The 27,824-nt window shown below is 44.1% G+C and overlaps 1 protein-coding gene across 6 annotated transcripts in view; it reads right to left on the bottom strand.

Annotated features, from left to right (window-relative positions):
• The window catches only part of UACA (uveal autoantigen with coiled-coil domains and ankyrin repeats), a 141,111-nt gene that overhangs the window by 101,069 nt on the left and 12,218 nt on the right, over positions 1 to 27,824 (bottom strand). For 4 of the 6 annotated variants that reach the window (XM_027569681.2, XM_027569675.2, XM_027569678.2 and 1 more), the window contains exon 1: positions 2,237 to 2,481. The exons of 1 other annotated variant lie outside the window; for it this stretch is intronic. In XM_027569681.2, coding sequence (XP_027425482.1) covers positions 2,237 to 2,317 — 81 coding nt within the window. In that variant the 5' untranslated portion in view covers positions 2,318 to 2,481. Of the gene's footprint in view, positions 1 to 2,236; positions 2,482 to 27,824 lie in introns of those variants that run through there. One more of the 6 variants, XM_027569679.2, reaches the window with a different exon arrangement.

A 27,824-nucleotide genomic window follows, 5' to 3' on the forward strand; every position in this document is an offset into this window, starting at 1 on the left:
TGAAAAAAAAAGAACATGCGGTGGGCTCTTAAAAGCATGGAAAAGTAATTTCTCACATATTGGGTACATGAAGGAAATTTAACAACATTCTTCAGTATTACAAATGCACCATATCCTTTAACCCAGCAATTCCACTTTTAGGAACTGATCCCACAAGTGTACACACATACACACAGACGCACACACACACAAACTTGAAATACACACAGGCTGATTCATCATTGCATATTACAGCAAGGATTTGAAGGGAGATGCTCTGAATGGGCCTAATTATTTACAGTTAAAAAAAGATACAGAACAACAAGTACAGTGTGCTACCATTCTCATAAAGGGTGAATGTTTATATTCATATTTGCTTGCATATACTAAACTCTCCCTGGGGGAACATGCAAGCAACTGGTAACTCCAACAATACTATATACACATGTGACCAAATCTGACATTAGGGACTATGGTATAGGTTGAAAGCAAAAGGGACCTCCTTCTCCGTACATTCGTTTTATTCTATCTTAGTTTGGTTTTATTAGTCATGGCCTCAATTATTTTCATTTAAATATTTTACAAAATTTATTCTAATATTTAACTTAAACAGAGATGTTCACGTTTTCTAAGCAGACAGCTTCTACCTTTTTATACTATGTATTTCTCTTGATTTTTATGCTATTTATGTTTATGTTCCAAATGTATAAAATGCAAACTGGCATGTTGATAATAGCAATAACAATTAAATACTCTGCATCTCTAGAAGAGAAAACAAGATAAAATTAAGGTATAAAAACCTCCAAGTGGAATGTGAATCTGTGGTGCAAGCCAAAGAAAATGGGAAAATACAGCAAATAAATATAACAAAGCTATCTTTTATAAAGCTGAAACACAACCTGCACTACAAAAAAGTTGAATCTTTAACTCAACTACAGTGACCTCTAACATCACTAAATGACATTTGTCAATTATTATCTAAAAAACAATGTGAAACAAAGTAATCTCTCCTATGTGCTTATAAAATAATTTCACGCTTTATTAAACAACATCAAATCATCAAATATCATGCCATCTATAGCTTTCCTTCTTTTATTGGAAATTAAAGAGCCTAGTTTTGCCACAATTTCCTGTTAAGTCTAAGTAGAATCACCCCAGAAATAGGCGGAGAGAAAGCCACAATTCTGAATTAACTCATAACCAAAAGCAGATTAATTAGTATTCTCATAAAAAGTATATATAATCATTTGGTAAAATTTGTGCAAAACTATAAAGGTCCTTCTTAATTACTCCAAATGGGCAACTGGGCAGTGTGAGCATCACATCTCACTTACGTTTCTGACTCTTCACGACTTTTTAAGTAACGTTTAATAATATAGAATGCTGATGATATTGCCATTCTTCTGACTTGCCAAATTATCTAAATCCCCAGCATCTGCTGTCAGGCTGTTTCTCAAGATTTCTGATCTCCTGCCAACTGAGGAGAGGGCCTGAGCGCTTCTCAGCGTGCACACGGAGGCCGGGTGGCAGATGAACGCGGAATGCCTGCCCCACACGGATCTGTCCCACAGGTGAAACTCGGCCCCACAGGACAACCAACTTCCCAGTTCCACCACCGCTTCCAGGATCACCACCCACCGGGCTTTGTCTTCATCGACGCCCGATTCCGTCTGCCTTCCTCAGAAATCAAACTTCCCCACTTCCCCAGTGATCCGGCGACAGCGGCCAGCCCACGACGCCCCCCTCCCCGCCCCGGCCCGCCAGCCTCGGAGTCCCGGACCCACCGCGGGTGCGGAGAGCGGCGGGCGGGCACGCAGTCAGCTGCCCCGCCCACCCGGACTGCGGGGTGCGAGTCCCCCGCCTGGCCCCCGCGGGCCCCGCCCGACAGAGCGCGCGTGGGGAGCCGGGCCAACCCCGAGCGAAGTAAAGGGCCGGGGTCGCCGGGCGTAAGGGGGAACCCAGAAAGCCGGGTTGGAGGAGGGAGGCCCACTGAACCCCCCGGAGCGCCGGGGTTTCACCCAGGAGCTCGGAGACCTGGGGGTGAGAGGCGGGTGGTGCGCCGGGCCGGCGACGGGGAGGGTCCCCAGGGTCTCCGCGCCGACGCCCAAGTCCCGGCCCCAGGGAGGAGGCGGGCAGACGGAGCGGGACGGCTGAGGGAAGGCTGAGGAAGGCGGCGCGCGCTTCCGAGCACAGGACCCCGCGGCTCTCGGGAGGGCAGCGCCGGCAGCCCGGGACTCGCACGGGCCGCGGGACTCACCGCGCTGGCGGTGGCGGCGGCGCCGGACGACGCGGGGCCGGACGCGTCCTGCCTCCTCAAGCGGGACTTGAGGCTCTTCATGGCCAAGTCCTCGCAGTCCGGCTCCCGGCGGCGCAGCGCGCCCCTGCCGCGCGCGAACCTTCAAGTGTGCGGGCTGCGAGCGCTCGGGTAGGCGGAGGAGGCGGCGCCGGCGGTCCCGGCCCCACCTGCCACCTGGGGGCTCCCGGCTGCCCACCGCTCCCGGGCCTGCGGCGGGGCTCCCCTCCCGCAGCCAATCCTGCCGCGGCCCTGGAGGGGGTGGGGCCGGCACCGACCATTCGGAATCCGGGAAGGGGGCGGGACTTCCCCTTCAAACTTAATAACACCCTTCCTCTCCCCGCGGGAGGAAAAGTTTGGAACTTCAGCTGCGCGGGTGCGGGAGGTGAGCGGCCGCGGCAGGGACGGACGCGAGACCCAGGCTCCCGGCCACCGGCGCCATTCTGCCTTAATGATGGAGTCTCAGGTCTAAAGAGAGCGTGCGGTCCAAGCAAAGCCCGCTCTCGTCTTGGCCGAACCCACCCCATTCCCACCCACGTGCTCTTTCCCAAATTAAGTTCCCTTCCTTTCCTCTGGTCCCAGGAAGGACACACAACAGCTTTCAACTTCCCTTCCATCCGCCGATATTTTACTACACAAATCCTAGTGCCTGGAAACAACACGCACCAAAACTCCGGAAACAAGTAACAACCTCTAAGGAATAAGGTGCTGGCGCTGTGGAGGAACATACAACTAAGAACATACTTTGAAAGACATTACAGTAAATGTTAGATGGTCAGTAATTATTTGATGAGTGAAGGACCTGCTGCTTTGGAGAAAAAGAGATGGTATGGGGGGATAGGGAGAGCATCAGTAAAATATAGTGGTAAAGACAGTGGTAAAAAGGAGAGACAAAATTTGTGAAAAACAGAAATAAGTATACCTGGAGCCCTTTGTGCTGTGCCAAGGACAAAAGAGGAAACAAGGTCTAGCAATTTCCATATGGTCACATTCTGCTAGACTTTTTGCTTTCCCACTTGATCTTCCCTCTCTGCTGTAGTATTCCCTACTTAATCTACTGAATTAATTTGTATGCCTCAAAAAAAAAAAAAAATAGCATGGCTTTCAATGAGAATCTAGGCTTTCAATAATATTATTTTAGCTAAAAGTTTATAAATTAACTTGGATAGTAATACATTTCTTGGTTCTTAGCTATAATTGCCCTCCCCCAAAAGAATATTTAGTATCTATTAGATGTCTTTAACAGCAGTCTGTACAGACATCATCTCATTTTGTTTAATCATCACAACTCTTCGAAATAGACAATCCAATCCATGCATTCATTTGTTCCACCTACACATATGTTTAAGGAGTACTATACATTGCTAGTTACCAGAGGAAAAATGACAACCATAATATGTCCTTTGCATCCAGGAAGCTTACGATCTAGTGTGTAAGACAAATAAAACAGGTAATACCACTAAAGTATGCAGAGTTTACCTCAGTTGCTAGGAGACAACATAGATAGCCAAGTTCTCCAACCTAAGGGTTTCGAAGACGACCTGATGGAAGAAGCAAAGCCTAATTTGATACTTTAACTTATTTTTTTTAAATGACCCACATAGCCAAAGTGATATAAAAAGTTATCAAAGGAAAACATATCATGGCCTTTTCTTCAAGAATTTTTTTCATTTTCTGTAGAAATACATTAGGGCTAATTAGTTAATTCATCCTGCCCAGAAATTTGGATTATCATTAAAGGAAGGATGAAGAAACAGGCTGGTGAGCAACACCCAATAATTTGCTTTTAACATGATGTCTTCAAAACTCTTGGCTGGAGTCAGTTTTTCACAGCAAAATATTTATTCTAGCATGCACCCATTTGAAAAGACAAACAAACAGTCCATGTTTCTAACAATGAATTCTCTTTGAAAGGTCAGTTGCTTTCTTTGGAGTTTCCTTAGAGTAACTCAGGGTTTTATTTAAATACTGTAAATGGGGCGCCTGGGTGGCTCAGTCAGTTAAATGACCGACCGACTCTTGATTTCCGTTTGGGTTGTGATCTCGGGGTTGTGGGATCCAGGCCAGTATGGGGCTCTGCTTAGCAGGGAGTCTACTTCTCTCCCTCTCTGTCTGCCCGTCCCCCTACCTGTGTTAGCTCTCTCTCTCTCTAAAATGAATAAATAAATAAATACTGTAAAAAAATTTTTTCCAGAGCTTTCTTGGAGAGGCAGCATTCAAAGACTGTGTTAGCCCTTAACAAAAAAGTAAATAACAATGAACTACCTGAGAAAATTATTAAATTTTGTCTTGATTAGTTCTATGGAAGGAAATTTTCTTGACCCCTCCTCCTTCCTCAAGATCCACAGCCCTTCAGGTTTTGGTGGCTGCTTATAATGTCTGTGGACAGTTGTGTCTCTGTCCTCACCTACCACTGCAGAGCCGAAATTATCCCATATATAGATATTATAGAAGTTTCCCAACCAGTCACCCAACCAGTCACCCAACCTTCAGTCTCACCTTTCCCATCACCAGTAAATTACCAGCCATCATCGAAAGTCTTACAGAATATTCCTCCCTTGCTCAAAAACTTTCAGCAGTTAATGAATAAAATCTAACTCCTTTACTTAGCATTTAAGGCTCTACAACATGGACCCAAACCCCGTTCTCCAGCTGGCAATCCAAACAAATTACTCTTCTAGCCATTCCTCAAACATGGGTCATGCCTTTCAATTTCCACATCTTTATGAGGCCTCCTCCAGTAATTTTCTACCTACATTCATCTAACAAAATCCTACTCCCTCCAGGAAGGATTGGAAGAGGGCTTCTGGAGTACTGTACTAGTTCATCTGGTTACATAACTAGAGTGCTGGTGATGGAACCAGTGTGTTCAGTTTGTGAAAATTCAGTTAGCCTATAGTCTTTATACGTACACTTTTATGTGTATATGTTATAGTTTAATAAAAAGGTCTCTTTAATCATAAATCTGTTCCAAGTGCCCTCCTTTCTAATAGAGCCTTCTCTGATCACTCCACTGAAAGTGATGTCTCCATCTTCCAAATGGCTAAACTGTAAATCTCATAGGATACTAATACGTAAGTTCTGAACAAGCATTATTTCACTACTAGACTTCAAACTCCTTAAAACCAGGAATAACCGATATATGTTTGAATTCCCTTCAATCCGTGACATATAGTAAGTGCTCAATAAATATTTCTGAGTGAATTGATGCATTCTTTTCAAGTGAATTACGGTTGTTTGTTCCGTGTATTCATGTGATGCAGGACTGGTACTCCCCCTGCCGTGAGTACTGGCTGTCTTCTGTAGCATCCAAGTTCTCATAGCCCTGGTAACTGGCTTCTTTTCTGTTGTTACTGCATAAAGTCAAGGCAACAGACAGAGCCACAAGTCCAGCTTGCATCAGTTTCCAAAAATGTTGGGCAAGTTATTTTTATGAACTGTCTGCATGATGTCCCCATGGTGTCTGTGTCCAGTGGCCTTTATGGATTTTTCCAGGCTAGAAACTTGATAGCTGATGTCTGCTTATTCCCATTTGAGAACAGCTAAGTAAATAGCAGGGGTTTGAATACGGAGTAGGGCTTTTTATATTGATCTGGAAGCCCCCCACATGAAGTAAAGGCACTAATAATAGCATTCAGCCAGACAGGTTTGGTTTGGTTTTATTAACTATTATCACCATCATTTATTTTTATCTTCCCTGCAGAGCAAAAGGCACTTATCAAACCTACATGGATTTGTATCTGTTACCATACTGAATCTGTATGAAAGTTTTTGTTTTGCTCCTGTATTATAATCTATAAAACAAGGAAGAAATGAAATTTTAACAATTATTTTAATAGGCTATCCATACACAATGTAAAGAAACCTCAAATCGTACAGAAGGGCAAAGTTAGTCTCCTTACCACCTCTATCCCTTGGCCCCTGTTGTCAGGGAACTTGTGTTCTGCACTGGGCAACAAAGCTCAATTGAAGAACGACTACTTACGGACCTGTAGCGTAGGATCGCAGATATGGATGGTATTCAGGGAAGGAAAAGAGCAGGTAATAAGTTTTCTTGAAGGGATGGTACCCGAGGTTGGACGGAGCTTCAGTGAGCGCACACAGGTGAGGAGGAAAGCCAGGGGAAAGAGGGTACCCAGGGGACCAGCCCCAGCAGGTAGGAGAGTACAGTCGGGAGATGCTCACTGATTAATAATCGGATGATAATGGCAACCAGATGACAAAGACCATTCCTTAGAAGAAGAATAAAGAACTGACACACAAAATCAGATGTGTACACATAAAAAGATCCCTTTTGAAACAGGAAGATCTTCCAGACAAGCCCCGGTTATGAACTTAGCGTCCAATGACTTCCCTCTTCGTTTGTAGAGGTTCCGGCTGCTCCTGGTCGCTCAGGGAACCTGGCCAACAAAGCCCGTCAATAATTCCTTGGAGGGAACAATTGTCTCCCAGCTCAGATGCCAGGGCAATAACTGCCAGAGCCACGTGTGGCCACGGGGTCACGAGGAAGGGCACCCCCAGCCACAACTCCTACTGCAGCCCCAGGAATGCGGGGCCTGAGGCAGTTCTCACACCCTGGTCTCTTGCCACATTCAAAACTAAAACGCATTGCATAAGAGCTTTTAAAAGATAAATAGGTCATCTTTGGCATTCATTTAAAAGTCATCTGCATTTCTAGTGAGCTCTCCGATGACTCCATCCTGGAAAACTAGAGTGGGAAGAAGAAAAGTGGGAAGAAGGGATAGCTTCTGCACCACAGACATTTGTGTGCATTTTCTTTGTTACTCAGCTTAAAAACTTCTAGGGATGTCAATCCCTCTTAAAGAACCTTCTCTAATTTCTCCCATGGAGTGTTGTTTTGTGCTCCAGTCTAGCGATCATAAGCCTGCTAGCTATCTCCCAAGGAGGGCTGCTTTCCGTCTCTCTCTCTCTCTCTCTCTGTCCTCTGTGGCATTTACAGACTGCCTTCCACCTATGACATGCCAAGTGTGTCATTGGTTTCAATACTGAAAGAGAGGAAAAAGCAGGGAGGGACATGGTCAGGAACTTCCTCCCCATAATTGAGCTTACACCCAAGAGTAGTTGAGATACTCAGTTATTTCTTTGAATTCAGGCTTAATAGATATTAAAAAAAAAAAAAGGACCAACCTGTTTCGTTTGCTGAAAATGAACTTTCATTATCAAGTCTCGATTACATGAACTCTAGAAATACTGTTGGCTTCACGTTAATGAGATCGATGGCCCTGCATGTTCATGGGTCAAAGGCAGAGGCTCTTGATTGCCTCTTTTATTTATTTATTTTTATTTTATTTATTTATTTGACAGAGACACAGCGAGAGAGGGAACACAAGCAGGGGGAGCGGGAGGGGGAGAAGCAGGCTTCCCGCCGAGCAGGGAGCCCGATGCGGGGCTCGATCCCAGGACCCTGGGACCATGACCTGAGCCGAAGGCAGACGCCTAACGACTGAGCCACCCAGGCGCCCCTTGATTGCCTCTTTTAAAACAGTCTTACTCATCCTGGAGCCCAGATAAATGTAAGGAATTTGGTTCAGGGATCAGTAACTGTCTGACTCCATAGTAAACTTTCCTGGACCTTGGAGTTTTCTTATCTTAGCTAGGATACCAGGATATGCACAATGAGCCAAAAGACTCCCAAGATTCCAGCACTCCTGAATAAGTAGAGTAGAAAACCTTCTTGCTTTTGAGTTGAAAATATGGCAAATAAAGAAGATTTAAACTCTATTTTAAGTTTAAATGAGTTTAAATGAAAGTTTTACTTGTCCTCCTTATAGTTTCCCCTTCCGGACCTCCAGAGGGACTTTTAAATTTCTGGCAAGGTATTAGTAAATACTCGTCATTGAATAACTAAATTACTGGTAAATTACATGACTAGTATACCACCAGTTACTACATGCCAATCTTTGCTACTCATCCTAATTAAAGAACACTGCAGACAAGATTAAGTCAAGGTAAGTCTCACGTTCAAATGTACTTTGGTAAATGACCCGAGATTTATGATGCACATTATTTTTTAAGATTCCATTTTTTTATTTGACAGAGAGAGAGAGAGAGAGCGCACACAAGCAGAGGGCAGGGGCAGAGGGAGAAGCAGACTGCCCGCTGAGCAGGGAGCCATGCGGGATCGATCCCAGGACCCTGAGATCATGACCTGAGCCAAAGGCAGACACCCAACCAACTGAGCCACCCAGGCGCCCCTATGATGCACATTTAACAATGATCATATTATCGCTTAAATCAAAATTACTGTTGACTATAGTGGTTTAAATTATGACAAAAGGAAGGCTATAGGCAACATACTGGATATGTAGATGTTCTAACAAAGTTGTATGTAAACACGGTTTATTATATATATTATATTCTATGTTATATAATATTGTATATTATTGTACATTTTAATGTACCACTTGGAATTATTTCATAAAATATCTTTACAATTTACTATATCTTTATGTAAGTCCTGATTTTTATGTGAAAATTAAATCCATAAAGTATAGATAAAATGTGTATTTTAAAAGGTTAATCTTAAAAATTAGTTCCTTGCACAATACCATAAAGGATTTATGGATGGATGGAAGGATGGATGGATGGATGGAAGGATGGATGGATGGATGGATGGATGGATGGATGGATGGAAGGATGGATGGATGGATGGAAGGATGGATGGATGGATGGATGGAAGGATGGATGGATGGATGGAAGGATGGATGGATGGATGGATGGATGGAAGGATGGATGGATGGATGGATGGATGGATGGATGGATGGATGGATGGATGGAAGGATGGATGGATGGATGGATGGATGGATGGATGGATGGATGGATGGAAGGATGGATGGATGGATGGATGGATGGATGGATGGATGGATGGATGGAAGGATGGATGGATGGATGGATGGATGGATGGATGGATGGATGGAAGGATGGATGGATGGATGGAAGGATGGATGGATGGATGGATGGATGGAAGGATGGATGGATGGATGGATGGATGGATGGATGGATGGATTTGGTTACCAAAAGACTCAGACTTTTGCTTTCTGGAAAACAGTAGCTGGGAAAAAATTTTCCTGCGTGCCCCTTCTTTAAAACTATTTGCATCAATGTTTAAATTATCATAAAAATGAAAATATAGTTTGTATCAAATTGGCAAGTAATATTTAATTACAATGCTGATTTGAGGGAAAATTTTTAATTAAGATACGATTCTTGTACACAACATCATTATTCCACATTGCACATAAGCCATTAGGGCTGTTTTAAAAGCATACTTTATTCCGAGAGATTTGTCCACTATTCTGCTCTCATGGATAAGCCACATATATGTTCTTTACATCATCTATACTGCTTTATAACAATTATCAAAAGATCTTCAGTAATAATTGATCAATGTATGCTTTTCTTATTGCTGTTTTATGAATGCTGTTGCCACAAGCAAAAGATATAAAATAACTAATAAACGAAAATACCAACACATTCTGGACTTCAAAAGAGTTACGTTTTAATTCTACCATGCTAGGGAGTAGCATGTATGTATTATGCTTCACAAACTTCAAAACCGTCCCTAACCTAAACAACAATTAAGAACAGTTCCTTTGAACCTTAGAGGGTGTGGTCCATGAATTTGCCAAAGATCAAGGCACAGCATTTTAAAGCTAAGCTAAAAGGCATGTTTCTTCCACTACTGAGCCGTGGAGCTCTGAGAGAATAATAAACTCCCAAGACCCATCAGCTTCTTAGCTTATAAATCTGAAGTGACACTCATCAGGCCAACAAATGCAAATAAGCCTGAAAGCCCTAATATCCACAGGGCTGGGCTCTTATTAGGCAAGTAAACCCCAACCGAAGTAATCTTGGGGAATTCCCAAATATGAATCACAGCAGACCACCTGCTCACACTCCCACATCAACACTTACAGCCAGTCATCTGTCGATAGACGAGGCTCTTTCCATAGTTTGGCTATTGTGGATATTGCTGCTCTAAACATTGGGTATGATGGAATACTACTCAGCCATCAAAAAAAAATATAGGAAATCTTACCATTTGCAATGACGTGGATGGAACTAAAGGATATTATGCTAAACGAAATAAGTCAACCAAAGAAAGACGATTATCATATGATTTCACTCGTCTGAGGAATTTAAGAAACAAAACAGAGGAGCATAGGGGAAAAGAGGGAAAAATAAAAAATAAGATGAAATCAGAGAGGGAGACAAACCATAAGAGACTCTTAATCATAGGAAACAAACTGAGGGTTGCTGCAGGGGAGGCGGATGGGGGGATGGGGTAACTGGGTGATGGACGTTAAGGAGGGCATGCGATGTCATGAGCACTGGGTGTTACATGAATTCTACCTCTGAAACTAATGATACACTATATGTTAATTAATTGAATTTAAATTAAATTAAATTAAAAAAAAGACATACCCAGAAAGCCCCCATTCACTACCACGCCTTATCCTGGTCAACACCACCCGGCCTCTGTGGGAATGTTAACACTTTAACGTGCTTTTGTTTAAATCACACCTCTCCAGAAAGAAATTGAAGTGAATTACAACAAACGTCATTACCATACTTCCCATAAGAAAAGTAGGAAATGAATCTGAGGAAGGGAGAATTTTTGTTTACTGTTAGAACAACTATCATTGCTGTCCTTGAGTCTGAAATTTGGCTTTCAGGTTCCTAAGAGCCAGGGCAAAACAAAACAGGGAACAATCAGTCACAGCTCTACTACTGGAAAAGGAAAAGGCACAGCAAGTTCTCCATCGAGGCAGTTTTCCTGACGTTGCATTCTACAATAAATTTCTCACATGGGTGTGGCTTTCTATGTAGGGCAGTGAGCAATGCAGCAGACTGGCTCCTCAACTACACTTACTATTGTAGTATTTAGAAATGCCTTTGTGGGTGTCCAGAATGTTTATTCAGTCACAGAGCAGTCGCAGGTTAGTCACAGGTGATGTGTGAGGCAGCCTTGGGGGAAACGGCGGGCAACGAGATAGACAAAACATCTGCCTGCTCTCATGGAGCTGGATTCCAGCAAGAGTGGCGGGAAGGAGACAAAGTAAACAAATACGTAAGCAAGATAAATGCAGATAGTGGACATAAGGAATGTGCTAGAGAACAAGCTACTCTAGACTGTGTGCTCAAGGAAATTCTTTCTGGAGAAGTGACTGAGCTAACTCAGGTCGGAATGACAGAAAGGAGCCTGCCAAGTTTAGATGTGGAAGCAGAACACGCCAGGCAGATGAAAGAGCAAACGCAAAAGCCCTGGGGCCGGTCCAGCTTGGCAATGTTACAGGAGGGTAAGGAAGGCCAGGGTGGCTGAAGCATAGTGGGAGAAGAATATGGGCCAGACCAGTCTGGAGAGGCAGCCTGGGGCCAACGTGAGTAGGAACTGCAGCCCAAAGTAAGGATTTTGGATTGTTTTCTTACAGGAAGCTAATTAAGTTTTTCTAATAGGAAGCTAACTAGGCAGAGGATAATGGATCTTATTTATATACTGAAAAAAATCTTCCTGCTTCTAAGGAAAGAATTGATCATCACTGACTAAGAGGAAAAGCAGGAGGGCATAAAACAGGATTGAGATACAGACTAGAAATGAAGGTGACTTGCTGGTAGACTGGATAGGGAGAGGGAGACATCAAGCAACTAGATGGGTGGAGATCCCGTTTACTGAATGGGGATGACGTCGGGAGCCATGTTTTGAAGGGAAAGCCAGGGGTTCTATTTTGGTCTTGCTGGTTGGAGCGGCCATTGAGGAGCCAAGAAGGGAGATATTACATAGGCGGCCTAAACAGCAAGAGCGAAACTCATTGGAGAGACGGGGCTAGAGACACAACCTTGGGAATCATGGGCAAGTCCATGGAGCTTAAGGCCATGGACCAGATGACATGTATTATGGAAGAAGAAGGCCAAGGGCTAAGATGTGGGTCCTGCAACATTTAGAAAGCAAGCAGAGAAGGCACTGCGTAAGAGATGGAGAAGAAATGGCTGGAAGGCAGCCAGAAACCCAGAGCGTGGTGCTGCAACAGCCAGGGGAGGGTGGTTTTTCAAAGGGCAGCCCTGCCAAATACTGCTAAAAGATGGAAAGCATGAAGACAGATGAGTGATCATTGGGTTTGGCATCGTGGATGCTGCTAATGACAAAACAGCTTCCATCGGTTTGGGGGAGAGAAGGCTGAATAAACCGGACGCAAAGAGAATGGACGGGAACGAGGGGAGACTATGACCAATGTGGTGTGAAGGGGAGCAGAGAAATGGGGAGAGTAGCTGAAAGAGGTGAGATCAGTAGAGGCTTTGCATTTCAAGGTGGGAGCTACTAAAACTTTTTTGTAGGCTGGAAGGAGAATTAGCCAGTCCAGGGGAAGGACTGAGGAAACAGAGGAGAGGGAGATGCATAGGAGTTAGACCCTTAAGAAGGTGAAAAGGGGTGTGATCCTTTAGCTAGGAGGTTGGACACATCTTTTGTGGTAACAGGAGTGAAGGCAAAAAATACAGGGCCAGATGCACGTGGGTTGGTATAGTTAGTGGAAGGCACAGAAAAAGGTCTCAACTGGATTGCTTCTGTTTTCTCACGAATTATGATCATCGGTTAAAAGGAAGATGGGCAATCAGGAAACAGGGCTTTTGAATGTTTGAGGAGAAGAGGGCATAAAATAGCCAACATTTTTCAGTCTTACAGCTCTGAAATATCAACTTGGTCTGCTGACCTACGGAATCCCGCATGTGATTCTGAGAGTGTGATGATAATTTCTCAACTGCTGTCTTTCTACCAGCAAGGTGATCAGCTTACATAGGGACCCCCAATATCTAAACTACCAAGTAGCAAACATTGGTTAATTTGTGTCACTAAGCTATGCAGGGATTGATCTAAATATTGTTCCCCAAAGCACCACATCTCACCCTTGTGTGTATGTATGCACCCCATATCACAGTGTCCTACTACCACCGTGATAACACGATAACTAAGTTTTTGAGATACCACCATGTGCCAAGCACTGTGCAGAGTTTACATATGTTATTTCTTTTACTACTCCCCTCCAGTAAACGAGCAGTATGCACCATTAATCCAGTTTTATGAATGATGATGCTGAAGTTTACATAGGCTAAATTATATCAATATTAGAGAAGAGGCGGGAGAGTCAGCGATTATAATCATGCCATGTAGTTATAGATGGAATTGTGTAAACAAATGTAAAACCAAAGCCTAATAAGGGATTCACACTTGTAAATAATTTGCTCAGAGGAAAAAAAAACAACTTTATATCCAAGACTTAAAAAAAATGACCTGTAAATGATTGGCTATAGAAAGTCAAAATACTTCAGGGAAAAAGTCCAAAACTGAAAAATGGGAATTTAGAAATCCCTGTTGACACAACAAAGTCTGTTGAAAAACAGATTCAACCAGTGGTGTACCGGTAAAATGTTTCATAGTAGCTGATTTTTTGTTGGTAGTCAGTGGGGGAAACCCTGGTTTATGTAACTGCCAATTTCCATGTGTAAATACTCTCTCCATGGAAAGACAGCAATGTGACATCAACCCGCTCAGGAAAACTCTGAAATTGACCAATCAGCTCTTGTGAGGTCGCTCCAGCCCACCACTGAGAGCAGCTAGTATGAATCCTTCTAGGACCATCAGAACTCATGTTCCCTCGGGTAGGTCTAGCAAGGATAATGTTGAGATCTCAGAGCGTCAGTTGGTCTGAGATTGTAGTCCCCCTCCTAACGAGCCAAGTAAATGAAATAAAAAGGGAACTCCTTGAATTATGCTGACTCTAATACATTTTCAGTATTAGGGTTAGGAACAGGTGAAACAGACCACCTTGTTTTAGTCTTTGCATTTTGCTCGTATCTTCTCTTTTCTCCAAAATATTGAAAGGATCAAGTGAATAAGACATAATCACATCTGGAGATTCAGAGTGGTCACTTCCTGTGTTTCAACATGCCTAAGGAATTGCAAGCTTATGTTCTCAAGCAGTAGTTATATGGCTTCTTCAAGCAAGGGAGGGCCCGAGAAGTCAGTGTTGATTTATTGGATAATGTAAGTGACTGAGTTTTCTGAATGAAAGAAGAGATTTAGCTCAATGCCATTTTAAACAAAGAATTCATTGACCTTCTGGTTTCAGGTTTAAGAATACGAATAGTCGTGAAAGTGAAGCATTTATAAAGTCATGGGTGACTGTTATGTGAACTTTCAGAATTATGTCTTTCCAATTTCATTTCTGATTCAAGTCAGAACAAGCATGGTTTAGAGTGTGGGGTGGAAACAAGACACTTAGGTAGAATCAAGCTTTCAGACATGTTCCGTATAGGGGTTTTGTTCGGTTTTTTGTTTTTAATGTCAATGTTCCTAGTATTGTAGGAGCACTGCATACTAAATCAAAAACCAAAACATTCAAAAGTCTAGTAAATGCTGTCCAAAATTGAGATTCTAGATAAATATCTCATACAACAAGTGAAGTGGTAAAAAGAACATCACTAAAAACAGGGAGAATCAAGCAACATGAGAGCTTGTGATTAAGAACATTCATTTATTCATCCATTAAATATTTACTGGGTGCCTTGTAAGTGCCAGACACAGTTTGGACTCCTTGATCTTTGTTCCTTTGGAAGTGAAAAATGCCAGTGTGGCCAGAACAGAACGAAATAAAGGTCAACAGATAGAGATGGCCTGAGGGATGGGAGGTAGAGCGGGGATCTAGGTCACGTAGTGCCTGCTAGGATATTACTGAGGGCTTATGGCTCTTCCGAGGGATATGGGAAATCATACCATGGTTTTGCAGTGGTCCAGGCAAGAGGCAATGGTGACCAGACCAGGCTAGGAGCAGCAGAGAAGTGATCCAATTCTGGATATATCTTTAAAAAAAAAAAAAAAAGGTTTTATTTATTTATCAGAGAGAGAGAAAGAGAGCATAAGCAGGGGGAGCGGCAGGTAGAGGCAGAAGGAGAAGCTGACTCCCCACTGAGCAAGGAGCCCAATGCAGACTCAATCCCAGGACCCTGGGATCTTGACCTGAGCCGAAGGCAGACGCCCAACCAACTAAGCCACCCAGGCATCCCCGATTCTGGATATTTTGAAGGTTGAACCAATAAAAATTCCTGATGGATTGAGATGACATGTAAGAGAGTCAGTTACGAATCTTCGCACCCGGAGGTTGTATACTGAGAGGAGGAAGGCTGTGGATGAAGCAGGTTGTGGGGGTGGGCATTAAGGAAGATCAGGGTGTCTGTGTTGGACTCGTTTAATATGAGATGTCTATTACATATCCAAGTGGAGATGGCAGGTAGGAGGCTGGATGAACCTGGAGTTCAGGAGGGAGCTCTGGGATGAAGAGATAAACTTGGCGGTCGTCAGCACATAGTTAGCGTGACACTGCGTGAGGTCACCAAAGAAGGAAATGCAGATAAACAAAAGAAGGCTAAGGACACTCTAGGACACTCCAAGGCGAACAGGTTGGGAGAAGATAAGGAACAAAGGAGACAGATATGGAGAAGTGACATCCCCTGGAAGAAGGAGAAAAACCAAAAGGGCGTGGAGTCCAGGGAACCAAATATCCCAAGCGTCCAGGAGGAGGGCGTGGTCAGCCGGGACAGCGCTGTTAACCCATCCCACCACTAGGGACTGAAAACTACCACTGGATTGATTAATTGGTTATTTTTTAAGATTTTATTTATTCATTTGAGAGAGAGACAGAGCAAGAACAGAGGGAGAGGCAGAGGGAGGGGGAGAAGCAGAATCCCCGCTGAGCTGGGAGCCGGATGTGGGGCTCGATCCCAGGAGCCCGGGATCATGACCTGAGCCCAAGGTGGATGCCCAACAGTCTGAGCCACCCAGGCGCCCCTACCACTGGATTTAGCAAGTAGTGGATGGGGTGGTGGGTACAAAGGCCTGACTGCAGTGAATTTAGGAGGAAACAGGAAAATTGGAATAGATAATTCCTGCAAGGGGTTTCAGTGCAAGGAGAAGTAACGAAATGGGGAGTAACTGGTGGAGCAAATAAGATGAAGAGACGTTTTTCTGAAATTGGAGAGATTAAGTTTCCAAATAAATGCTATGTCCATGGCTCCATGTACACAGCGTCAGTCTTAGCACTTCTTTATTCTGTTCACGTTTCTCTCCCCCAATAAATTGTAAGTTTCTTGAAGATAAGGACCTTGTTTTAGTCAACTCTATGTGCCCATAGGCTAACCCAGTATATTGGTTTACTATTGCTGCGATAACAAATTACTACAGATTTAATGGCTTAAAATAACACAGCTCTGCGAATTCGAGGTCTGACGCAGGTCCCACAGGGTTAAAATCAAGGTGTCCATAGAGTGTTCATTTCTTTGCTTTTCCCAGCTCCTGGAGGCTGCCCTCATTGCCCAGTTGGTGGCCCCTTCCTCCGTCTTCAAACCAGCATCATTGCATCTCTCAGACCATTCTTCCATACCCACATCTCCCTCTCACTCTGAAATCAACTGGGAGACACTCTCTGATTGTAAGGAGGCATGTAATTACAATGCCCCACCCCTGCCCCCAACTATCCAGGATAACAGCTTCATCTCAAGGCTCTTAATTTAATCACATCTGCAAAGACCCTTTAATTTTGTAACATATTCACAGATTCTGGGAATTAAGACGCGGTCATCCCTGCCAGTCATTATTCTGCCTATCACATCAAGTGACTGACACATAGATCAGCAATATTTGTAATACAAACCTTATACGGTTTTCCTTTTGATATTTATCACATTGCATTAGAACGGCGTAAATTCCTCAAAAGCCTGCAATCTCTACAAGAACAGAAACTATACCACTTTTGTCCTTCACTATATTCCCAGCACTTAACACCGGGCTAGAAGTGGGTGCTTAATTAATATTTGTTTAATGAATGAATACGTGGGCAAACCTATTCTTTCATGTGAGCTGCTATAGGGGAAATCTCTTCTTTGGGCTTAGCAGATAATATCTGACCCTTTCGAGAGAAATAGGGCTCCTGCTCTGGGAGAAGGGTGTTTATCTTCCTTGTCCTCTCTTATGTCTGATCTAACAGGTTATGCGTAATGTAGCTCTGCAGAGACAACTTTTCTATATAAAATGGAAGTGTCCCAAGACAAATTTTTCTGCACCTTGCTTTTTTATTTGACCGTGTCCGTCCTTCGGACAGCTGCTTGGCATGCCATAAAATAGAAGTGCAAGAACTTAGGACACCTTTACAAATAGGGCCCTAAGGTGGTGACTCAAATGTGGTAGAATTTTGGGCATCTGAGGCAGAGAGAATGTAACTGGTCCTGGGTGGGAACGGACACGGAGGGCACCTGGAAGCCCAGATGTGTGTCACCGGCAAATCTTAAAAGAATGCAATTCAGACAGGGTTACAACAACCAGAAGGCAGCCAAAGAAATCTGGATGTGAGAAGAGAGAAGGCCAAGAGAGCAGAAAGAATGGGCATCCAGGGCTCTTTACATCCTTGCCACCCCCTCATACAGGTGCACCTTCCTCTGCTCCCTAAATGCTTCCGCCCCTTGGAGCAGACGCACGTCCTCTCCCTGCTTCCATCCCTCAGCACGCACATTCCTGTACGTTTGCTCACATCCTCCTGCTTCCAGGGATGCACTGGAAACCGTGGAGCCACCCTCCTGCCTGAGCCCTCACCTATCCAGGTTTCCGGGTCACCTCGCCTGACTGGTATTCCCGTCACCTCTCTGAACTTTCTCCAATCATTCCCGGATCCTCTTTTTGTATTCGTTCCCTAGGACTGCTGTAACGAGGACCACAAGGTTTCTGGCTGGAAACAACAGAAATATACTGTCTCACAGTTCTGGAGGCCAGAAGTTCAAAATCAAGGTGTCAGCAGAGCCATGCTCCCTCTGAAACCTGTAAGGGAGACTCCTTCCTTGCTTCTTCTAGCTTCCAGCATTTGATGGCAATTCTTGGCTCATGGATGCATCACTCTTAATCTCTGCTTCCCTTATCACGCGGCCATCTCCCTGTGAGTCTCTACATTGTCTTTTTTCCTGAGCGTCTTCTCCTCGTATAAGGATACCAGCCATATCAGATTAAAGGCCCACCTGCTCCCGAGTGACCTCATCTTAATTTATCTAACTGCATCTGCCATGGACCTCTTTCCAAACATGGTCACATTCACAAGCGCCAGGGGTTGGGACTCGAACATATCTTTTGGTGGGGGGACACAGTTCAACGTGTAACATCCTCCTAGTAAACAATGGTCCTCAGAGACCCCCTTAGAGTGCACGAGATCATCCTTTGAGGAAAGAGAAGAAAATATTCAAATTCTATTTCTATGTGATTTTTCTTTAAAAAAGGAAATAGGCCTTACTGATATTTAATATGTGGACTGACACTGGTGATTTCTCCTATATTCTATTTGTCAGAGTCCCAGGCCCTGAGGGAATAGCAGACTCTCCCAAGTGCAGACGGGCTGACGGAAGTGCCCCTGCTTCTCGTGTGATTTCGGTGTATGGCTACATACCGCAATTTATGTGATTCAAGATAACATCAATGAGATTACTCTTATAAAACAGCACCTTTAGATAGTAAAATCCTTACAATACTTGGTACTGAGATAAAGGGCGACCATGGTGTCACTCCAAAATCCAACCAGATGATGAGGTTACACTTTATTTTACAAAGTTAAAGATTTTCCAATTTTGCTAACCTTTCCTGTGATGACAAATAACGGTGCGTGGTATGCTACCCAGCAAATATTGTTGGGAAGAAATGCACGTCAGGTGGAGAAAAAGTAGTTCCAATAAGGATCTCTTTTTTTTTTTTAAGATTTTATTTATTTATTTATTTTTAATTTATTTTTATTTAAATTCAATTAATTAACATAGAGTGTATTATTGGTTTCAGAGGTAGAGGTCAGTGATTCATCAGTCTTATATAACACCCAATGCTCATTACATCATGTGCCCTCCTTAATGCCCATCACCCCGTTACCCCATTCCCCCACCTCTCTCCCCTCCAGCAACCCTCAGTTTGTTTCCTATGATTAAGAGTCTCTTATGGTTTATCTCCCTCTCTGATTTCGTCTTGTTTTATTTTTCCCTCTCTTCCCCTATGATCCTCTGTTTTGTTTCTTAAATTCCACGTATGAGGGAGATCATAAGATTTTTTTAAAATTTTTTATTGTTATGTTAATCACCATACATTACATCATTAGTTCTTGATGTAGTGTTCCATGATTCATTGTTTGTGCATAACACCCAGTGCTCCACGCAGAACGTGCCCTCTTTAATACCCATCACCAGGCTGACCCATCCCCCCACCCCCTTCCCCTCTAGAACCCTCAGTTTGTTTTTCAGAGTCCATCGTCTCTCATGGTTCGTCTCCCCCTCCGACTTACTCCCTTTCATTCTTCCTCTCCTGCTATCTTCTTCTTCTTTTTCCTTACATATGTTGCATTATTTGTTTCACAAGTACAGATCTGTGATTCAACAGTCTTGCCCAATTCACAGCGCTCACCATAGCACATACCCTCCCCAATGTCTATCACCCAGCCACCCCTTCCCTCCCACCCCCCACCACTCCAGCAACTCTCAGTTTGTTTCCTGAGATTAAGAATTTCTCATATCAGTGAGGTCATATGACACATGTCTTTCTCTGATTGACTTATTTCACTCAGCATCACACCCTCCAGTTCTATCCACGTTGTTGCAAATGGCAAGAGAGGGAGATCATAAGATTTTATTTATTTATTTGACAGAGAACAGGAGAGACAGCGCGCACAAGCGGGGTAGGGGGCAGAGGGAGAGGGAGAAGCAGACTCCCCACTGAGCAGGAAGCCTGATGTGGGATCCAACCCAGGACCCTGAGACCAGGACCCGAGCCAAAGGCAGACGCTTAACCAACTGAGCCACCCCAGGCACCCCAATAAGGATCTTTAACTTCATGCCTGGCCCCACACCATTTGGAGGTTTGAAACTATATTAATTGCATGAACCAGGCACCTTGGAGCCAAGAAACTGGCATGGAAACTGTCCTTAAGCCACTTTCTACCCCTGGCAGAAGCAAACTAAAACCAACTCAGAGGGATGCTCCCTCCACTTAGGTCTGACATGATTCTTTCTAATTTAGTTTTTTAATGAGTAAAATATTTGCATGGTTAAAAACTAGTCAAGAAGTTGTGGGAGTCCAGATTGGAGGTTCTGGCCCATGGACTGGAGTGCGGTGCAAGCTAGGAGGTGAATTTAAAGACTTTTGGAGGATCATCAATAGCCTTTGATGACTAATGTGGATGTTTGACGGGGGGAGGGGAGGAAGAATGGAAAGATACAAATGACTTCCTCATTTTTAACTTGCACACCTGGGTAAAATAATGTTGCTTTTTAGTAAGAGGGCAAGCAGGAATGGCAACAGCTTTGTGGGATAAGAAAGTTTGCTCAGCTTGGGATATGTTGAGCTAGAATTGCCTATCACGCATCCACATCCTGCAGCAAAGAGGATATTCTGGTCTGGAGCTGAAGGTAAAAATTCAGATGATGTCAGCAGAACCTGGGGAATGGCCGCTGTTAGGGGATGAGTGGAGAAACACTGGCCAGCAAAGACAGTTCGAAGGAAAGTCAGCCAACACTCAGGTCACAGAGGCCAAATGCCAGTAAATATTAAATGCAAGGGACAGTGACAGAAGTCAACAGCCACTTTCCTTCTGCTGTCCCCACACAGAACACGGCTCGTCCAAACAGTCAGAACACTTCTGAGCCCACACCTCTGCCCAATTTGCACTCATGAGAGAGCAAATAGACCCAAAGCACCCAATACAGCAAGGCTGTGTTTGCACAATTGATCACAGTTATTTGGGACATGTATTTGCTCTCCTTTTGTGGCATTTCAATATTTCAATTAAACAATGTGCAGAGCAAAAGTGATTAACACAGCAGTGAACCTTCTATCCTAGCCAAAGCTCAGCCCATTGCTGTGAGAACCACGGGTTTCTCTAAATAATGGGGATGTTTCCTCCAACGGGGCTATATGGGATCCAGTAACCCGGAGGTCCAGCGTGCTGATCTCCCTGGCATCAGTCTGTGTGCGTGATACCTGCTGGCAACTGTCTGGTTCAGCTCAGACACCAGCAAATTTGGGGGCAGGGGACTTGTAGCCACATCTTGGCCCATTCCCTTTACACTTCTGTGCAAATTTTGCCCGTTACTCGACATTCTTCTCAAATCAGGACGCTATCACAAATCTTTCCTTGACCATTCCAGCCTGTGGATGTTTCTCCTCCCTATGACCTGTTACCACATTTTGTCATTCACCTGGTTCTTCATGGCATTGGGCTTGAGACTAACTTCATCCTTGATCTTATTTTTTCTGAGTTATTTGCTGCCCTTTGGAAGGATCTTGAAGGCCCTGACTATTTGGATCCATTCCCCTGGAAGCTCTGATGTACCTACATCCTTGCCATAGTTATTACTAATAACGAATTACTACTTGTAGAGTTGTATATAACACACAGACAGATTTATAACCATATATAAACATAATTATGGCATGCCTAAAGTTTTAAGGTCAAAGGTCTTCCTACCCAGGACTGTTTTTGTTTTGTTTTGTTTTGTTTTTTTCTGAAGCAATTCATTAATTATTGAGGAATAGAGGTGAGGAGAGCACAGAATGGGCTAAGATCATGTCTAGGCTAGGTACAATACAAATGATTTACTTATTTCACACATTTTAATGTTAAAATGGAATGAATCAAAGAATCATATGTTATAGAATGATAATGTGCCAGTTATGGATTTGTTGCTTCTCACCTGCAAATCTGCCCTTCATTGCCCAGCCTGTGCTACTGGAGCTGGACCCGAAGCTCTTTCTCTTTACCCAATGGCATGATGTTATGCTTTGTCAGTAGAAGGTTCTGGAAGGATACCACAAGAGAGCAAGAGAAAGGGACTTCTCTCCTTGGTTCTGATGTGTTTTCTTCTCTTACTCCTGTGGCTCTCCCGTGGCAGGGGACAGAGGGTGGGGCACACGCACCTTGAGCAAGTTTCCGTGGCACCCCCACGGGAAGCTTCTGTGGAGTTCCACAAGCGCCCTCGCTGGCCTCCCAGCAAGACCGGCAGCACTCCCAGGGGCAGTTTCTCAACAAGTTCCTCCAGTGCCCCCGTGGATGAGGACTCCTTGCCTGCCCGCCCAGCCTGTGACACCTCAGAGAATTTCCATGCCAGGATTTTACAGCTACACACTCAGCCTTGGGGGTGGGGACGCTCCAACTCGTCCCTTCTTTGGGTACTCTGCCTCAGCCCGAGGGTAGGCCCCAGGCTGCCCCCTCTGTGTGCTATTCCAGTACTCTTCAGAGTTTGCTTTACCCCTCAGTAATTAGTTCTCTGTTACTAGTTAATAATTCGTTATAGGGCACTTTCCCTGTCTAAATACTGTGTGGTTTCTGTCTCCTGACTGGATCCTGAATCACACAGATAGAAGGAAAGGGAATCATTTCGTGTGACCCCCTTGCTCTATGGGTGATGAGATGGGGCCAGAAGTACAAGGAGGTGGACCAGAAAAGTAAGCGCCTTGCCCAAATCACACAGCTAGTGAGCAGTAGAATTAGAGGTGGGAGTCACACAGCGGTCAATGTAAGTAGAGACCACACTATACCCACCTGGCACAATGGATACGCGTTCAGTGAATGGATTAATGAATTAAGGCTCTGAGAGCAAGGCTTTGTTGGGGAAGGTCAGGAAAGAGAAACAATGAAAGCCCAGAAATCTTTGATAGTGATGAAAAAAATTATCAGTGAGATAAGAAAAGTACACAGGAGAGGCCAAGACCTCTTAACAAAGAATCTGCCAGTTGCTTCACAACGGAAAAGGTTCAACCAATAGCTTGACTTCAGTCCACAGATGGTCAAGCAATTGGGGGGTAATTTCTTGAGGGCATTTGCTCTCCAGATTCCAGAGTCTTGAACCTCCTTGGATAGAAGGCATGTATGTCTGTGTATCCTGGTGCCCACCCACCAACTTTTCAGATCACCCAGGGTGCCTAAATATTCACCAGATGGTGGCAGCTTCCCTGGCAGGGTCCCAACCCGATTGCTTTGTGGAATCCTAGGGGTGAGAGCTTTCTGTTGTGTGTGAAAGCTAATGGCAGCGAAGAGGGTCCCTCCAGAACAACCTTATCTCCCACCCAGGCTCACGAGATCCCTACAGTCCACCAAGCAATGGTTTGGGTTCTGTAATTAACAGAGTGTCTTTTACAAGGATGGTTTTGGCATAGTGGGTGCCAATACACAGTCTCTTTGAAGCATTGGCCTGGGCCCAAGAGTTGCTTCTGATTTCTAATTAGGGCACATTTAGATACCAAGAGAAGAAGGGCCAGTCTAGCATTGTGATTAGAATAAGAAAGCAGTGGGAAGGGTAAGCCTCAGACACACTTATTTTAGACGTTGGTTTTTTTTTTTTTTTAAGACTTTATTCATTTATTTGACAGACAGAGAGAGAGAGAAAGAGCACAAGCAAGGGGAGTGGCAGGCAGAGGGAGAAGCAGGCTCCTCGCTGAGCAGGGAGTCCCACCCGGGGCTTGATCCCAGGACCCCGGGATCATGACCTAAGCCAAAGGCAGAAGCTTAACCGACTGAGCCACCCAGGCGCCCCTAGACAGGTTGTTTTGACAAGTTCAGTAAAAGGGAGGGGATTTTAGGGGTAGTAAGATAGAGTAGAAAGAACACTAACCTTGAAGTCCAGCTCGCAGAAGTCCAGTCACACTTATGGTAGAACTGGTTGTATGATCCTGGGCAAGTCACTTCGCTGTTGGAGCCTCAATACTCTCACCTATGAAAGGCTGATCTAAATGATTTCTGGATCCCAGCAACAACACTCTAAGAGATTATGGGATTCAGGGACTCTGGGAAGGAACTAGGAAAATACCTTTCCTCTTCATCCACTGCTCCCTTCAAGAAATTGATTCCTGTGTGTTTCAGAGTAAATGTTATTCTTTTTTTTTTTTTTTTAATGAGGGTTTCACTTTGTATCTGTGTAGGAACAAATAACCCAAAGTACTTTTCTTATGCATTAATTCGCTCGGTTCTTCTCTGAGCACCTCCCAGGGCTGAAGGAGGCAGCCAAGTCCTGATCATCTTTCAGTTCACACTCAAAGCTCTCCTCTACAAAGCTGTCCTTCTCAACGGCACATGCCAACTCCTTCTTTTCTGTCTTCATTGCACTTAGTGTCTGTGCAGCTCCATGCATAATTAATCCTATAACCTGAACAGTTCAGCCATGAAAGTGCTGCTTGTTCTCAGAGCCTTAATTCATTAATTTGTTAATCCATTCACAGAGACGTTTGCCACGTCTTTATAACCAGACTGTCAGATCTCAAGGCTAAGAAGTGGATTTATGCTTTGTATCTCCCAGAGTCAAGTTCGGTATCCTGCGTGTGGTTAGTGCTCAGTTAATGATGCCCAATTGATCGGTCTGTTAGCATTATGGATGTACAAAGGCAGGTTAGAGGATATTCTTGTCCTCCAGAAGGATTGGGTCTAATTATGGGCTGTAGTCCAACCTGAAGACTGAAGTGACAATCATCCTTTGGTCTATGATTCTTTGTATATAAATGAAATAGGCCAGTGGTTCCCAAACTATGGACCTTGGTTCCCTCATAATCTATGGGGGTTATACTAAGCATTATCTGTCAGACACAACTCAGAAGGTACATACACTTATTTTTTAAATGGATATTGTGACTGCGGGATGCCTGGGTGGTTGAGTCGGTTAAGTGTCTGCCTTGGGCTCAGGTCATGATCCCCGGGATCGAGCCCGCATGGGGCTCCTTGCTCAGCGGGGAGCCTGCTTCTTCCTCTGCCTGCCACTCCCTCTGTTTGTGCTCTCTCTCTCTCTCTCTCTGACGAATTAATCAATCAATCAATCTTTAAAAAAAATGTGTATTGTGATTGCAAAATGCATAGCCACTTAAAAGCCTAGGATTTCATGCTATCCTTTGGTCTTCGTGAACTTTTTTTTATATTTTATTTATTTGACAGAGAGAGACAGCGAGAGCAGGAACAGAAGCAGGGGGAGTGGGAGAGGGAGAAGCAGGCTTCCCGCTGGGATGCAGGGCTCGATCCCAGAACCCCGGGATCATGACCTGAGCCGAAGGCAGACGCTGAACGACTGAGCCACCCAGGCGCCCCAGGTCTTTGGGAACTTTTAAAATAGGTGTTCAAAGAACAAGTATTGTCATGTGGGTGTGTAAACATTTTCTGAAGTTAAAAAGGAGAGATTATCATACCCAAACAGGGTTGTTCAAACCACTGGCATAGACAGCCAAAATTTAAAAGAGAAAGTGAATACTTTAGCATAGGCGAGTCAAAGGATTTTTTTTTTCCCCTGAAAGAGATGGGATTTGACTTCAGCCTTGAACAATGATTAAGTTTTTAACAGCAAGATTGTATCTAAGGTTAAGCCTATTTCAGGTGTCCCGATGTGTATGAAACGAGAAAGGCCACGAGACTCATACCCACATGCTTTAATTCTCTTCACGGCAAGGCATGCTACTTCAAGAGCAGAAAGTACACAGATGAACCCGATCACAGGTAGATGCACACCTCCCATTAATTAACTTACTTTAAGTACATCCATAAAATTAGCAGAGACCTGAGAAACCATTCAGCCTCAGAATGAATTGATATTCATCAGTCAGGAAACTCTGAAACTTATATAATTGGAATTTTTTAAAAGAAGGGAGGAATTCGGTTCCTTTCTTTGAATTTGGTTTCATTTACATTGAAATGCTGCCTATTCACTCCTCTGCACTGCTGGGAGGAGGTCATGTAAGATGGAAAACATTTCAGCATGAAAGATCACAATGCTTAAAAATATTCATAGCCTTTTCTCTTATCCTACTTCTAGAAATTGATCTTAAGGAAGTAATTCTAAATGTTAAAGATTCAGGCATAACAATGTTCCTCATCAAGTTGTATAATGTATAATTGCAAAAAATTGGAAGCACCCTCAGAATAAGGGAATGGTTAAGTAAGCCATAGTTTATTGAAACCATAACATACTGGGTGAACAAATGGTCTTTAAAAGTTTGACATAAGGGGGTGCCTGGATGGCTCAGACGGTTAAGCGTCTGCCTTCCGCTCAGGTCATGATCCCAGGGTCCTGGGATCGAGCCCTTGCTTCTCCCTCTCCCTCTGCCTGCTGCTTCCCCTGCTTGTACACTCTGTCTCTGTGTCAAAAATAAATAAAAAATCTTAAAGAAAAAGTTTAACATAAAAAGTTCAAAACTGTAGAATGAGAAGTGGAGAAATGAGAGACAAAATTGATTGCGTGGTGTGATTTCAACTCTGCAAACAAAAAAATTGAATTGGAAAATATTGAAAGCTTACATGATCATCAGGATAAAAATATGATTCAGATATAAAGAGATAAGACTGGGCAAAATATTACAAGGAAACCTCTTGGTGAAGGAAATACAAAGGTTATTTCTTTTCTTTTTCATATTTTTCTGCATTTTCCAAATTAGATATTATTTACATAAGCTACGAAACAATTTTAAGAAAGCCCACAGTACTTGAGACCCCAGCAAGAAGACTATCGTGGGGCTCCCACACCACCCCAACTCTCCACCCCCAAGGTGGCCCCGTGCTCATTAGCAGCTTGGTGGCCTGAGGCCAGGCAGAGGGTGTTCTCCTGTGCTTGGCACTAAATTTAGACTACAGGTGGCAGGAAGGACACGGGAGGAAGGATAAAGATCTAAGAGGGTGGCTGCTTAGGATATCTCAGGAACCTAAATCTGGGTTGTGCTGTTGAGTGGAAACACCACGTCCCAACATCTCGGCCAGCCACGGCCCACGCAGCGCTCATCCTGAGAAGTAGAGAGGGACTCGCTTATCCCCACAAATGCCCAGCCTGTGCATCACCAGCAGGAGTCAGTTGAGAGCAGGAGCTAACCGGACAGATGACCCCCCGCTGGAGACTCTGGGATGTGCCCCTTCCCTCGGCTGCTCCAAAAGTTGGCCGACTCCACCTGCCAGGAGGTCAGCTTCCCAGCAGATTGCAAGCTGGACGAAACCCAGGGAACGCACAGGAGTTCTTCCCTCCATCTCGAATGTCTGACATGGAGGGGAAGAGTGAGGGCTGTGGAGTGAGCTCTATTTGCCTTCCATCTCTTCCACCAACCAGCTGGGGGACCTTGGATAAGCTTCTTGATCCATGGCTCAGTTTCTCCATTAACTTTGAACATAGGACCTGCAATATAGCTGATGCTTGATGAAAAGTGTTGAATGAATGACAAGGAGTAAGATAGGGTGGGCCTCGTCAAGCAGGACCTGGGGAAGACTGATGGGGGCTTCTCCCAGTTGGGAAGAGACAATAGTGTGGCGCTGCTAGCCCTACCACACCCATACCCCACTTACGGCAGCAGGTGAATTCCCTTCTGCTGGTTCAGGCAACTTTTCTGGCTTTCCTCTTGGTGGGCGGGCACAAACTGACAATCCAGTCCACCGTGAGGGATTACTCTGTCTTGTCTCCCATACCACCATCTTGACTTCATTCAGTATCTGTCCAAACGCATGTTAAAGAAATAGGTACT

Source organism: Zalophus californianus, chromosome 6 (genome assembly GCF_009762305.2).
Source record: "Zalophus californianus isolate mZalCal1 chromosome 6, mZalCal1.pri.v2, whole genome shotgun sequence".
NCBI lineage: Eukaryota > Metazoa > Chordata > Mammalia > Carnivora > Otariidae > Zalophus > Zalophus californianus.